The 14452-nt window shown below is 46.6% G+C and overlaps 2 protein-coding genes across 2 annotated transcripts; both read right to left on the reverse strand.

Annotated features, from left to right (window-relative positions):
* Nucleotides 1–2807: 2807 nt before the first annotated feature.
* PHALS_07823 (uncharacterized protein) lies at nucleotides 2808–3058 on the reverse strand (the record flags this gene model as incomplete). Its single annotated transcript, XM_024721360.1, has 2 exons — nucleotides 2808–2918; nucleotides 3002–3058. 2 exons carry the CDS (start codon nucleotides 3056–3058, stop codon nucleotides 2808–2810), a joined length of 168 nt encoding a protein of 55 aa, XP_024586466.1.
* Nucleotides 3059–12190: 9132 nt separating this feature from the next.
* PHALS_07824 (signal recognition particle receptor subunit alpha) lies at nucleotides 12191–14407 on the reverse strand (the record flags this gene model as incomplete). The annotated part of the gene is made up of 7 exons (XM_024721361.1): nucleotides 12191–12315; nucleotides 12382–12466; nucleotides 12539–13159; nucleotides 13223–13423; nucleotides 13488–13544; nucleotides 13610–13843; nucleotides 13922–14407. 7 exons carry the CDS (start codon nucleotides 14405–14407, stop codon nucleotides 12191–12193), a joined length of 1809 nt encoding a protein of 602 aa, XP_024586467.1.
* Between the last annotated feature and the right edge of the window lie 45 nt (nucleotides 14408–14452).

Raw genomic sequence — 14452 nt, forward strand, 5'->3', positions numbered from 1 at the left:
TTTCTTGGTAAAGGTCCTTGGCGTGTTAGATCTTTTGGAACAAAGTCAATTTCACGACGCACTCAACGTAATACCTCTTCAAAAATGATAAAAAAGATTTACATTCATTTTGTGACAGCAATCAAGGCTCTTCGAGTATTTTTAATGACAAATCATCCATAAGGGTTCAGGAGCGCAACTTTTCCTCTGGACGATCGGTACCAAACTCGGTGAACATGCTGTCTTGGGATTCCTTGCAGCATACTTGAAAAAAAATTCATCTAGCTTAACACTCCGCGATAAAGAGTAACCAATTTTTGTCTCAACAGAGAATTTCTGGAGCTTGCGGCTCATACCGCCATTGACTACCGAGCTTTACTAAAAATTCCCGTTAGGCTCGATCCTATCTATATCTGACCTTCTCAATTCTCGAAGTAAGTCTGTCGAAGCTACGTGTCCAAGCCAAAGAAGCTTCTTTTTCTGCAGGGATTTAACGATCACCTAAGCTCCAGTCGCAATATCAAAAAGTGCCACGATATTTGGGTTTGAAATATTGTTTTAAGGTGTGAAAACATCATCGGCTCAAAACGCACTGACACAGTCCCCATACTTTTCCTACCATTGCTTTGCGTTTTTTTCACTGTTTCCAACGAAAGTGCGTCACGTTCAGATTGCACAACGCCCAAGTATAAGGCGTGTCAACTCGTGGACATAGCCCTGAGAAAAACACTTCGTACGACTAACAAAAGTATCACCGCATGCGTCAAGCCTGATCAGCCGATACGAAGGCTCGCGACAATTGTTGCTTGAGAACACCATATGCTATTAAAGCCAAATTTTTATGGACAGACTCTACTATCCATGTACTGAATGCTTAGCATAAGTGGTCTCCCCGATGGAGTCAATGACGCATTGTTGAGAGTATCCTGGAGGTGTCTCAACAGCGTGTTTTCATACCTGGCGAACGCCTTCAGGCGCGCGATAACGGCATCCAGCTCATGATTTGCCAATCACACCTTTTCTAAGTACAGAATAAAACCAGCGAAATTTTAAGTATTGTCCAGCGGACAGGTAATTAGACATGTCCTTTTCCATTTTTGCAATGATTTACAGTCATATTATGACAGGATTGTCGAATTGACGACAAGTGATATTGAGCTGCGGATTGCCGTGCACCTCGCACGAAGGTGCTTTCGTTAAATAAATCGCATTAGCAAATACACACACGATGAGTTCGTACGCTTCCCCCAGAAGCATAACACTTACAAATCTGCTCTCATTTAATTTTGAAAGTGACCCGCATCAAGCGTATCTCACATTGTCGAAATATTTGCTTTGAACCGCTAGTGCTTTCTCAGCGCCAGATAAAGACGTTCTTAGACTATCTCTTCAGCGCATTTTTATAAGCAGTGAACAGCTCCGGGCGAGCAGAAACCGCTTCGGCTCTTTGGTCGCCAAGTGCGCTATCACCTCAAAGCCATTCAAAGACAGACTTTTTCGAAACGTGGGCTATTTACTCGAGGTGGGATATGTGATTATCTAGTGTATAATTCACACAGGATACATAATTACAGCGAATCAGTCGCTCAATTGACGACAATTGCTGTCAAGCTCAACGAATTTGCCGTACACAGGAGAAGCGTTGACTTTCGGAGTTAGCGTATAATGATGCACAGAGGATATGATCACAGGCGATTCTCAGATTGCCAAATCAGCAGGTTTCTCATGTACTGTGTACGATGCTTGCTTGAATTGTATTTTTTTTTAATTTAGATGCAAGAGGCAAGCGATGAAGTTAAATCGCCGTCCGGGGTTAACACGTGTGATGACATTGTATCCCTGGATGTGATTTATCGTCTGGTAAAGGAATGCCGGGTATGTGGGCCATTGATAGTGGTGCTACTCACCACATTTATTACGATAAGTCGAAGTGTGCCTTCCTGGATGAGCAGGACCGCGGTGAGCTTTCAGTATCCAACGGAAACAAGACTGCTATCATGGATGCGGGTACAGTACGCTTTATATTCCTTCAACATAGAGTAAAATGAAGGTAGGTATTGTGGTATTTGATGTTTCACTCCACGTACTCAGCTCCCTGCGACTATTCTCAAGGACAGATCCATTCATTACGGATAACGAGATCAGCTTCTCCTGTGGTACGAACCGTACCCCTTTAGTGAGTCCAACGTCTTGCGAAAATGTCGCTAATATATCCGAGATATATTTCTTCCAGCTCCAGAGGAGCTGCCAGGGGTAGTGAGGGGAGGGTCTTCAAACCCTGTGACTACTCCGGCCACTCCATACACGAGTTAGAAATTTCATATATGCTGAGCCACACGGTGAGTCCGTCGCACGGTGGCTCTAACTCAGTGCTATCGTCACAGCGTAACCACAATGAACCTTCCCATCTATCTTCGGGGCCTTGCTCTTCTAAACGCGACGTACAGACGCTTGACAACTCGACCGCTCTGACACGGAAGATTGTGTCACCCAGTCGTTTTCACTATTCGTCAGCCCTGGCACAAGCGACAACAGCGCAGCATTGTTACTACCGTCCCGCCATAGATACCACGACATGCAGCGGTGATCATTTTTCTAAAAAAAATAGGCGACTTCTCGACACATAAAAGGTACATCTGACGCTGAATTATAAAAAGATTTATGACGAAAAAGAGTTTGAGAAACTATGGTTAAAGCTCTATAGATGGTAGTCGACAATAATCTACATGTTGGCTAAAAAGTGTGATAAAACTGAAAAAAGTACCTTTTCTACCATATTTGGACGCTAATGCCTTTTTTAGCAGCACTACGAACTCTTAATTCAACAGCTATTGTGATTTATGCAACGTTTGGGTGTCGTATCGTAACAAGCTCTGAACGATCTCAAACAGTCTGTCGGCTGGAATTTGCTCACAGACCGAAAAGTTACTATTTGGCGCCTTAAAACGCAAATTCAATAGAATGTATTGAAAACTGCTAGCCACTCTACAGCCAAGTGACTTTAATGTGCACAATTTTCTACCGCGTAAAAGACACAAAAAAACACGTCTGGGACATTTGGCGCTGCAAGAAAGTTCATGTTTTTGACCAAACATCGGTAAACGAGACGAACTTGCTGGAGCTCATAATTGTAATGTTTGACGTGTTTTAGAGATCAATTGCCTTGACGATAACTACAGAAGACTAGCCCGTTCACCACCACGGTCCAAATTTTTATAGTGACCTTAAAACGCCATTTTAACGGCACTAATAAGTTAGAAAAATGGTTGCGACTGCGAGTTACAATCTGAATTGCATGTCCCTGGAACACTTCTGTATTTCAATTATTAGAAAATCTCATATTAATTGATCTTCAATCACCCAACCACTTCCCGAGTTAGATAATAATTAACTTTGTTGTGTATTTCTGATGGATGTTATGGTCAATAATGTTATATTATAACTTTTTAATACAATTGATATTTTATGCTTATGTATACCCGACTTGGTTTCTGGGAACAAACATTGCATAACGCAGCAACGACCCATAAGATGGAAAAAGTGTGAGATCATTGACGCATTCGTTCCCGCAAAGCATGAAGTGGGCTTGATCAGAGTAAGTAAATTTTCACACTCGTGCCCGACTTTCGGTGTTGGGTAGGCTAACGGCAAGTGGTTAATTTGGTATGCATATATAAGTTAATTGTAGCCACGATCTAGTGCAAACTGTAGTTTCTAATGAGATGGCTGCAAAACAAAGAACAACATGTTTAGATACACTTTGTTTAGTGCTTTCTCCTTTTGTGATGATAATTATCGATGGCTGATGCGAGACAGCAATTTACCTCAAACTACAATGAGTACTCCAGGCAGGATGCTTTGAGAGTGGATGGTTTTGCCACAGATTCGTCCCATGCACCTGCGACGTTAGTCGTCCACTTACATAGTTGTATATGTCACATCTTTTGCTGGTATACAAACTTTGATAAATAAAATTTTAAATAAGAAATTGAACTCAACTTTTATTACGTATATACGCTAATAATTGTGCAGAGCACGGAATTTCGGATGTGGTGAGCCACATTAAAAATTTTGAGGGGTACTCTAGTGGACGAACTTAAGAAAATAATTCGCCTGAAGAGACAAGTGTGCCTTTACTGCCGACGGAACCTATTTCCCAGTTGCTTAATCAAAGCAGGTACTACAGGCAGATTCTGCTAAGGCAAAATTAGCCAGTGTATCTGTCCCACAATGCCTTAAGGAAGTGGCTTGACCTAGCCAACTACTTGCACAAGTACAGTGTGAAACGGGGTATCACGTGCCCTTGTAAGAAAGGGTGGGTCGCACAATCTTGTGCGGCCGTATATTGGTGAGTATTCCACATTTAATGTAATAGCACAGTGGTGTGGCTACACCGTAACAAGAAGCCGCCACGTCCAGTAGTAATGCGTAGTACTATATAATTAGGTTTTGCTATACTAATTCAGTATTATTATATTAATTGGGAAAACCTAAGCTTATAGATATTGGCGGCTAGAACAATTAAATGCAGTTTCGTTTTGAAACAGAAGTGTTTGTTTGCCTTGGTAAGAATTAAGTACCTGGAAATAGCGGATTGCGATTCGCTACACTAGTACTGGTTCTTGGAAAGAACGTAAGATTAGTGACCTTAGCTTAGCTTCCTTTATGCAAGTAGATACGGCAGCTCCGCTGCAATCGGTAGCACTCGTATTCAATCTACGCCTGAGTCGTTAAGACTGACCCTCTGTGAGGGTGGATGAATACTCCTATTTGCCCCAGGGTATACAGGACGGGCTTAATAAGTTGATGTCCTTGCCGGGCCCTGAGGAGGTGGAGCACCTCGATGCGCAAGGGATCGAGGTCATGAGCGCGCACCTAGAGGCGTTTTTAGATATGAAACTGCTCTGCTAGAGCACTTACAGCAGAAGATGTCAGCGCCGACTGCGTCTATGACACCACCGTCGAAGACGGATGATTCCTTCGGATCCAGGTCGCTCATGGTGAGCGTTAAGACCTTCGACGGTAAGGATGGAGAGAACTTCCTGCTCTGGACAAAAGAGGTCGAGATGGCTATGGCATCCGCCATGCTCCAGAACGAGCAACAACACGTGGTGCTAGCTATCTCCAAGGTCGGGGTCCGAGCGCGAGAATGGCACTAACGTGCGGTGCTTCGGTAGAAGTTGCGTTCTTCTCCTGGATGGAGCAGTAGCGTCAGCTGCTGCGAATGTTCTTGCCGCCTAATCAGGCATATTGTCTGAGATCGCGCTTCCTTGCTACCCGACAGGGTAAGAAGGAGTTGGCGGACTTTGTCCAAGAGTTAAGAACCCTCATTGACGGGATGGCAGCAGACCCTCTCCCGAGGCGGTCGCAGTGACCGTCTTTATGGAGGGCCTCCGCACTGGCGTGGCTAGAATGGAAATTTTTCGTGTACATCCGTCTTATTTGAAGAAGCGGTGAGCGCGGTATTGAATGCCGAAGCCAAATTCAAGTTCTTCTTGAGCTAGACGAGATGTCTTTCGAAGGTTTAGCGGTGCCTTGAAGGCAGGCAATTTAGCCGAGGTGGTCATTATAAGACGAAATGAGGAGATTAACTCGTCGTCGCTTCTAAATGAAGCTGTCCTGGAGGACACTATGAAGGTGCTAAACGCACGAAGTGGATTGTCGATCCAGAAGGATCCATTTTATCCTTCGGTGAGGAATTTCAAGACGTCGTCTTTAAAGACCCGTCGGTCCAACCACCGGGCCGAGGTGTGCGTCATGAGATTGACTTGGTTCCGGAAAACAAATACAGCGTAACACGCCAATAACCCCTGCTCAAAGAGCAGTGTGACGTCATTGACGCCTTTTCCGTGTGAAGCACGAGGCGAGAATGGTGCGTGAGAGCAAGTCTCCCCATTCGACATCCACGGTTTGTGTCCGGAAGCCGAACAGCAAGTGGCGTATCGCTCACGCTTACAATAAGCTACCCGCTACCACCATTGTGGCACAAACGGTGATTTCTAGAGAGAGTGATTTCTAAGAACAATATGGTTGGTTGTACAATGTACAGCGCACTCGACTTGGTCGATGGTTTTTACTAATTACTCATGAGAGCGAGTAATATTTTGCTGACAGCGGTGAGTATTCTGAGCAGTATGCTCTGGGAGTGGCTGTTGATGCTCTAAGGGCTGTCAATTGCACCAGCAGCATTTAATCGTCTTGTGTCGGAATTGTTTAGGCTCCATCGGGCGTATGCACAGACATACTTTGACGACACCTTCGTTCACAGTCGTGCGGGACACGGAGAGATAGATGGGCAAAACAACATTGTCCATTTGAGAGCGGTGAGTGCATGCACACTAATAAGCTGTACTATGATGCCGATAAGTGTATAGTTCGGTGCGATAGAAATATCCTTTTTAAGGTGTTTCAGTGGGAAGCTAGGCCTTCGAGCGAATCCCGCTAAGGCCAAGGCAAATGTGAACTGGCCGGTTCTAAAGAACGAAAGGGACTTGCGCATGTGGTTTGGCCTCCCAAAATACTTGCACAAGTATAGCGCAAATTATGAGGAAGTGGCACGGCCATTGTCGGACCTCCTAAAGAAGGATACGGAATGGTGTTGGGACACCGAGCATCGGGAGGCTCTTGAAAGGATCAAAGACAGCCTCCTTTATGAGCCGATATTGGAGTTGCCAGACCCCAATTGTCCTTTTAGAGTCGACTGTGACGCTTCGGACTTTGCTATCGGCTGTGCACTGCTGCAAGCAGACGCCGGGGGTGAATTCGGGTGATCGCATTTGAATCTCGCCAGTTTGAGGCTGTGAAGAAGAGCAACCCATTTCACGACAAGGTATTACTTGCAATGAAGTAGGCACTTGTCAAATTCAGGATGGACCTGCTTGGCTCAAAGCCGTTCGTGATATACACAGATTTTTCATCCTTACGCACAGCGACTCATTCGCCTCACCTCTCGCAGAGGATCGCCAGGTGGCCTTCATTCTTCGCAGAGTATAACTTCGAGGTGACGTATAAGCTAGAAAAGCAGAAATTTTTGGCTGATGCGTTGTCACGCAGACCGGACCATGAGCTTGCTCAGGTCACGACGATGACGATCCGCGCCCAATACCCGGGGGGGGGTATGCGTGTAGCGCTGCTACAGGCTCTCAGTAGCAAGAGTTTTGAAACTCGGGCAATAATTTATCGGCGCGTTTAAGAAGACCTTTAGCTCTGTGTGTAGCCACTATTGGTGGCCCAAGCTGTACAAGTGGACTAGCACATATGTGCGCACGTGTGAGACGTGCCAGTTGGCCTGCCGAAGGACTTAGCAGGCAACACGGGTCTAGTGGTCTTTGTGGACCGTTTGAGCAAGATGGCTCATCTTGCGGCAGTGCCGGAAACCATCGACGGTGTGGGTACAGCGACGCTGTTTGTCGATCGTATCTTTCGACAATATGGGCTTCCGGAGTCAATTATCTCTGAAGGAGACCCACGCTTCAGTTCAAACTTTTGGTCTGCACTCTTCAGGGTGCTAAGTACCAAGTTGACTATGTCAACATCGAACCACCGCAGACCGATGGTCAGACTACGCGCGTGAATCCCGTTGTTGAAGACGCTCTTCGCAGCGTCTGCGCTAAGACGCCATAGCGCTGAAGCGCCATGTTACCACTCGTAGCGTTTGCTCTGAACAATACAGTGCATTCATCTACCGGCTAAACACAGTTCTATATGAACGGACTTCTTAATCCTCGCGTCCCGCTAACGCTGTCATCCCAAGGCTCAGGGCTCGGTGATGAACGAATAGCCGAACGGCAAGCTGATGTCAGTCCCCTCACCGTGCGTAAGGAAGTCAGAGACTTCCTGTCTACTTAGTTTAAGGCACGTTCGCGATGCGATGGCTACATGCACAAGGAAAATGCATACGGTAAAGGAAGAAGAAATGTTAAAAATTGAAGTCGGAGACCTGGTCTTATTGAATGATATGAGCCTTCCTACACATGTAGCTTGCGCTGTCTTTAAGACGAAACTCCGTCCACGAGAACGATGCGCATCCACTTGGTGTTTTATGTGAGCTTGCTTAAACCGTACCGGGATCCGGCGCAAGTGTTGGCGCCGGCGCGGCGTCCAAAGATGTTAAGCCACGCAGAAGTTGAACCAGCAACTGGTTTTGAGCACAAAGTACATCAATTTCCGTTTCGGCTCAAAGCGCTCCGCCGTCGCACGAAGTGACGTATTCGTCTGCTCAGCGGCTAGGAGCCGCTCCGACAGAGCGCAGTTATACTCAACGTAACGCAGAGGCAGTCGGTGCACAAAGTGCTCCAGACTCTCTAGGTCTTCCGCAAAGCGGTAGTCGGCTTTGGAGAGATGCTCGGCAGAGTACGGACCTTGTCCTCCAACGCTCGAAGAGCATTGCGAGTCACCGGACGCCGATCGACCAAATCGTCATCGTCCGCCGCCGATTCTTATCGATGAGAATGGTGGCGTCCACTACTACGTGGAACGCCTTGTGGGTCGACGTTGTCGACGGAGTTTAGCCCAACGTTGTGAAGTGGCGGGGATACCCAAACTCCGAATGATCGTCGGAGTCTGAGGTGCCCCTTCGGCAAGACTACCCAGGCGTCGTAGACGCTTCTGATCAGAGGGATCATGACGCTTCGCGTCGTCTTGCGCCCCGCGGTTCTCGGCTGTAGTCCGAAAAGTCGGAGGGTCATGAGATGAGCTCAAGCTATGACCCTGAGCTGCTGTGGTCGTAGACTCATCCTTGTGAGATACCACAGCGTTCGCGAAAGCGTGATGGATTGTTCCATATGTCGCATGGCAACAATACGCAGGAAGTTGGCGTTTGGGCCTTGAGTTCGGCAAACTCAAATCTAAGATGGCGCTCAACACGCACGTCAACTTTCTTGTGGCTTCGGTGTAAGGAAGACAGCGAAGAAATTTTCTGGCACCGCTGCACCCATCGCTCAATGAGCTCATCGTCATCTGCAGTGTATTCACTGGGGGTGAGCACCACAGGGATGGTCCGCATTGCGGAAACAGGAGCACCTTCTTTTTGAGCTCAAAGGGAGCGCAGTATCGATCCATTGGGATCTTTTGGGGTACCAACAAGGATGGCGAAAAAAAGAAGTGCGCCAACGGCGCATCGTGAGCCCAGCTCAAACCCTGCGGACACCATGTCCGTTCCTCTACGTCTCGGCTTCCGGGGGAAGTGGTATTATTACCAATCGCCTCGACGAGACACAGGAGCTGCAATTGGAGGCTGCTCACAGGGCGGTTCTCTTGTGCTCGTATCCACGTTCGGTCTTGGACCCTCGTGTGGAATGCGGCTTTCGCTCGGCGGATCCCGCTACTGAAACGAAAGACGCGATCACTCGATCGTTAGGCGTCTACGTAGTCGCGCCTCCGGCCACTACAGAAGCTGAGCTTGATCAGCGAAAAGCTCTGTGAGCTCGATACTGGAAAGGATTGTCCGACTCGTAGTTGACTTCCTCCAACTACCCAACGGGGAAATACGTCGCCCGGGGTGGGCGCGGTGTGTTGCGCCCAGTTGCCGAGGGCATGGGATGTGCCGCGGACGTACTGTCCGAAGATGCACCCTGTGCAGAAGAAGAAGAAGGTTGCCCGCAGGCGCCCTCGCTACCAGCTAGGCTAGGTGTTTTGCGATGTCGTAGACACAATGCTCATAAAGCGGAGTAGGTTTGAGTAGTTTTTGTGAATGTGAACGTGTATCAAACACGCGAGCGTCGTATGAGGCGATCGTGAAATGTGAATCCACAATTTTAATTGTGAAGAATGTAACGGGTTTACACGTACCTTTGTAAGAAAGGGGCGGGTCGCACAAGATTGTGCGATCGTAATAGGTGTTTATTACACAGTTAGCGTAATCACAGAGTGGTTTGGCAGGATTGCCAGTTGTAATGCATAGTAGTATTTAATTAGGTTTGCTACATTAAATAAGTAGTACCATATTAATTCTAATGTTTTAGATATTGGTGGCTCTGCCGCAACGAAAACAATTAGATGCAGTTTCGTATTTAAACAGAGGTGTTCGTTTGCCTTGGTAAGGCTTTAGTACTTAGAAGTAGCGGATTGCGATCCGCTACATTAGTACTGGTTCTTGGAAAGAACGTATGGTAGGTGACCTTAGATTAGCTTCCTCTGCGCAAAGAGCTACGGCACTGGTAATATCCCGACTATACGCCGTAGCAATACCAGTGATTTAATCTGGAGGCGACTAAGTGTCACGCAAGATGCGCGGCGCAATGACTGTGAGCCGAGGCTAAGAAAAGCAACACATCTTTTTAAAGTCAGGCAAAACACACACAAACATTTTGAGCGGGGAAAGGTAAGAGCTGCAATTTATTTGCCTTTACGTGCAACATTTGATGATTATAAATTCAAAACGACAGATCATCCCTGATCGTAGTGAAACGTTGATTGAGGAATACTCTGGGTACCCTGAAGTGAATGCAGCAATACCAATTGAGGCAATACCACGATCACGCTCTCACAAGATAGTCGGATGTAAATCACTCTGTTGCAGACGAAGCAGTGTATCTACCTTTTCCTTTGGCGGATTTAACTTTTGCACCAAAGTGACGATGCGTTTTTTTAATTGCTTTAGGTTCTTAAAGAGAAAGCTGGATCATCTCAGCCTCAGGTGTGCGCCGTGAAATCCTAAGAGAGCCGACGTACCGTCACATTTATGAGAATTCACGAGATTCATCCGCGAAAGGGTCAACCTTCGCCAGTTTTGCTCGACGATCAAGGGGTATCCCGCTTTCATGCAGAAAATTTAGTATACCAGTGTGTACGTTATGACTGTTAGCAGTATCTTGCAGAAGTATATTCATCGGTCGAATAAGTTCGAGGTTCAATTTCGGCAAGACTGCTCTGGTGCCGTGGCCGCTTACTATCTGGCCCAATTTTTTGTCCTTGTCCCATTTCAGGAGCAGGCAGGGCTACCCATCGCAATTCGTTTTCCACTCGTAAGTGACATATATTGGAGTGTATAAGACTTATTGTCGGTCGTTGATACGGCTGTCTCATGAAGATGGTCGAGGATTTTAACTGCCGACACTTGAAGTTATTAGTTGTCACCTTGACGTTTGCATCGTGCAATAAAATCTTGTGACAGTAAGCAGAGGCAACGCTCCAGATAAACGTCCGCTTCGCGGAAGATGTAGCTTCAAGACGGGCGAAACGGCGTGTTTTCTTGTCCAATGCCAGCAGTAGATTTGCTAGCTACTAGTATCAGGGTGCATCCGTCATTTAGCGTCAGGGTTTCCACAACACTGCTGTTCCAGGCGCAGATGGTACTCCTTATGAGTAATGACCTGTTAATTGAATAAGTACGTCCTTAGTAAGTTTCTCGCGCTGGTATTGCTCCGGGTGTGAGCAGAAGGGTCACACGTATAGACATTTGTGTATAGTTCACAACAGCGCAGCAAGCAACTGCCGGTGTTCTGAAACTGTTATCACGACGTGATTGGGACAAGGCTCGGCGACACCCTTGTCCTACTAGCACCGGGCTCCTTGATCCAGGCATAGTTTGTCGGTAACGAGCTGAACGCCGTTGTGGTTAACACGGCGGGATGTCGCTTCCCGCCGATGGAAAAGGGCACAGAGTTTGAGAGCAGGATGGCTGATCGCAGTGAGCGCCTTCTGCTTGGTGACCAGGTACGCTTTGTAACACTGGGTGAGGGCAAAGTTTCTGGCCGGGACTCAAAAGTCACTGAGACCGCTCTCATCAGAGAACACCTCTCTATCCTTGCAAGCGAGTCGTTTGCATAGGCCACACTTTTGGCGCGGGCTGAGTCAATGAATTGGAGCGGAAATTCAGTGCGAGTACAAACAGAAGAGCAGGCATGGAAAGGTGTAGAGAGTGGAGTGGATTCCAGGGCAGTGGTTGTACGGACTTGCTGCTTTTTGTGTATTTGTTGGCTGGAATTGCAGTCTATTCAATCACGACTTTGCTTACCATCCAATACTGTATCTTAGCATACTTTGATCTGGCCATTGTAGTGACCAAAAGTGCTAACGAGTGGGGCGAGTTGCTTCACAGCATCCTGATGGACCGGAAGTCAAGCAATGACGATTTCGACAGAAATTGTGTTGATCATCTATTGTTTAAGTGTTTAGATGATACATTGAAAAATCAAGCATCACTAGTAGGTGATATAAAATGGTGCAGTTGTAGATAATTCCGGCATGTCGTGCAAAGCTTTACAAAATCTTACTGAAGGAGATGACGAAGTACTGTGCGCACGTTCAGCTTCTTCAGATGCGTATACTTTTGGCCTGTGCCAACAAACATGATTGGCTGGCCAGTTTTGTACACCATCGATACTGCGGCACCAACTACATAAATGCAAGAAACGTCACTGACGCACGAAAATTGACGTTTCCTCACTAGCTATAACGCACCTTTGTCATCAATCGTGTCAAATTTCGTGATAACAATGCCGTCAATACGGTGCGGCTCACGGCGGTCGGAATAGTCGGCAAGAGCCTTTAAGTAAAATAAAACAACTTTTGGTCAGGACACCACCCGAATTGAGGAGCAAAATACCAGAGTACGTACCCGATCGAACATCGAAAGCTGGTCAATGCCATCATTACCCACCAATGCCTCTCCGACAAAAAGAACTAGGTCGGGCTCATTTTTTGAAACAAGCTTTGCCAGTGCACGCATTAAAGGCTCATTATTTTGCATACGACCAGCCGTATCAATTAGCACGCAATCATATCCATTTTCCGTGCCGTACTTCACAGCCTCCTTCGCCACGGAGGCGGGGTCTTTTGCATAGCCCCTTTGAAACAGCTTCACATCTAAAACCTTGGCGTGCTGATTTAATTGCTCGACAGCACCTGATCGAAACGTATCGCAGGCGGCAATCATGACCTTAATTCCCTTCGACTTAAGATAGTAGCACACCTTAGACAAGCTGGTGGACTTTCCGACACCATTCACGCCCACGAACACAATGCTATAAGCCCTGCCTTCCGATCTAGCCTGCAAGATCTCTCGCAAAACGTCAGTTGACTTTTTTGGCGTCAATATACGCAGCAAAGCGGCCTCCAAAGCTTTGCGCACGACAGTAGAGATGCGCGTGAAGCTTTCAAGTTTTTGGCCGACTACAGTAGCGATGACCGACTCGCACAGTTCGTCGGCAACTTCCGAAGCCACATTCTTGGTAATCAACTACAAAAAGGTAGATATACAGGCGTAAGAATGTGACAATCGTTTAGAAAGTTTCAAACCAACCATTTGATGCATCGGAGTGATTACTGACTTCAAATCTTCTCGCTCGAGAATCTTGTTACCAGTCACTGTATTCAGAAAATCACCCAGACGGGTTTTTGAAAAGCTCCAGCCGCCCTGGCTTGAGTCAGATTCTGCTCCAGAAGAGCTTATCGACTCATCATCAGTCTCGGAAACTTCTTTAAAATCGCTGGTATCCATCTCCTACATAGACAAGGATATAATACTGTGATTTATACAGCAATAACCGCGAAATCAGTCAACGTACTCCGATATAAGCGTCACGCTTTTCGCGAAGCTGCGCTTCCTCCTCTTCGGCTGTAATCTAATTACAATTTTATGCCTGTATCAGTCAGCAACATCGTTTAATCGCAACATATAAATAGTTACCGTTCTCGAGCGATCTAGCGCTTTAGCTTCCTTCGTTGAAACCTTGGTGTCTTCCCATATCGTCATTTTCTTGTTGCTTTTCTTGGGCTCCTTCAAGGCCTTCTCCTTTCTCGTATAACGCGGTCCTGTGCGCATGGTGCGTATCTTCGAACTTAAAGCGGCTTCATTCTCCAGCTCCTCCAGGCTCTTACTCTTCCCATCGGACGTGATGCTATCATATCCATCTTCACTACTCTACTTATTCACAATCGGAGAATACCACGTAACTTTAGCCAGTATTCATACTGCCGAAAGAATATATATATATCGCACCTCTAAAGTCGTCGTTGAACGCGATGAACACGCCGTTTTGCCCGTCGTGCTGGATGTCACACCTTTGACCTTCACTTTTTTGGATGAATTGAAAGCGCGTGGACCCTTGTGCATTAGTTTGTTCGTAAATTTGAGCTCCGTTGCTTTAAGAATCTTCGTAAACTTTGCTTCATATGTCACGGGTGTCTTTCTAGCAATTTGTTGCGGGAACATCGCAATGAAATCTTTCTTGACGAGTTCTAGTAGCTCCTCAATGTACAAAAGTTGAAGAATTTTCTGGTAAACTACTACAAAGACCAGGTCGAGCTTGTTTTCAAACACCCACTGCATGGAGTATGCATCTTCGATATACTTCTTTTCGCCAGCACGATCTTCCATTAAGACGCGGCTGATTAGACTGTCCACAGGATCACCGCTCAGTTTGCACAGCGTGCGTGACCATAGCACCGTGCCAGTCTTAGAAAATATAACAAAGTGGTCAATCATGGAGAGACAGTAAGAGGACTTGAGTGCTGTTATTGTGCTCTTGGT

Source organism: Plasmopara halstedii (genome assembly GCF_900000015.1).
Source record: "Plasmopara halstedii genome assembly, contig: Scaffold_3120, whole genome shotgun sequence".
In the NCBI taxonomy this organism is placed as follows: Eukaryota; Oomycota; class Peronosporomycetes; order Peronosporales; family Peronosporaceae; genus Plasmopara; species Plasmopara halstedii.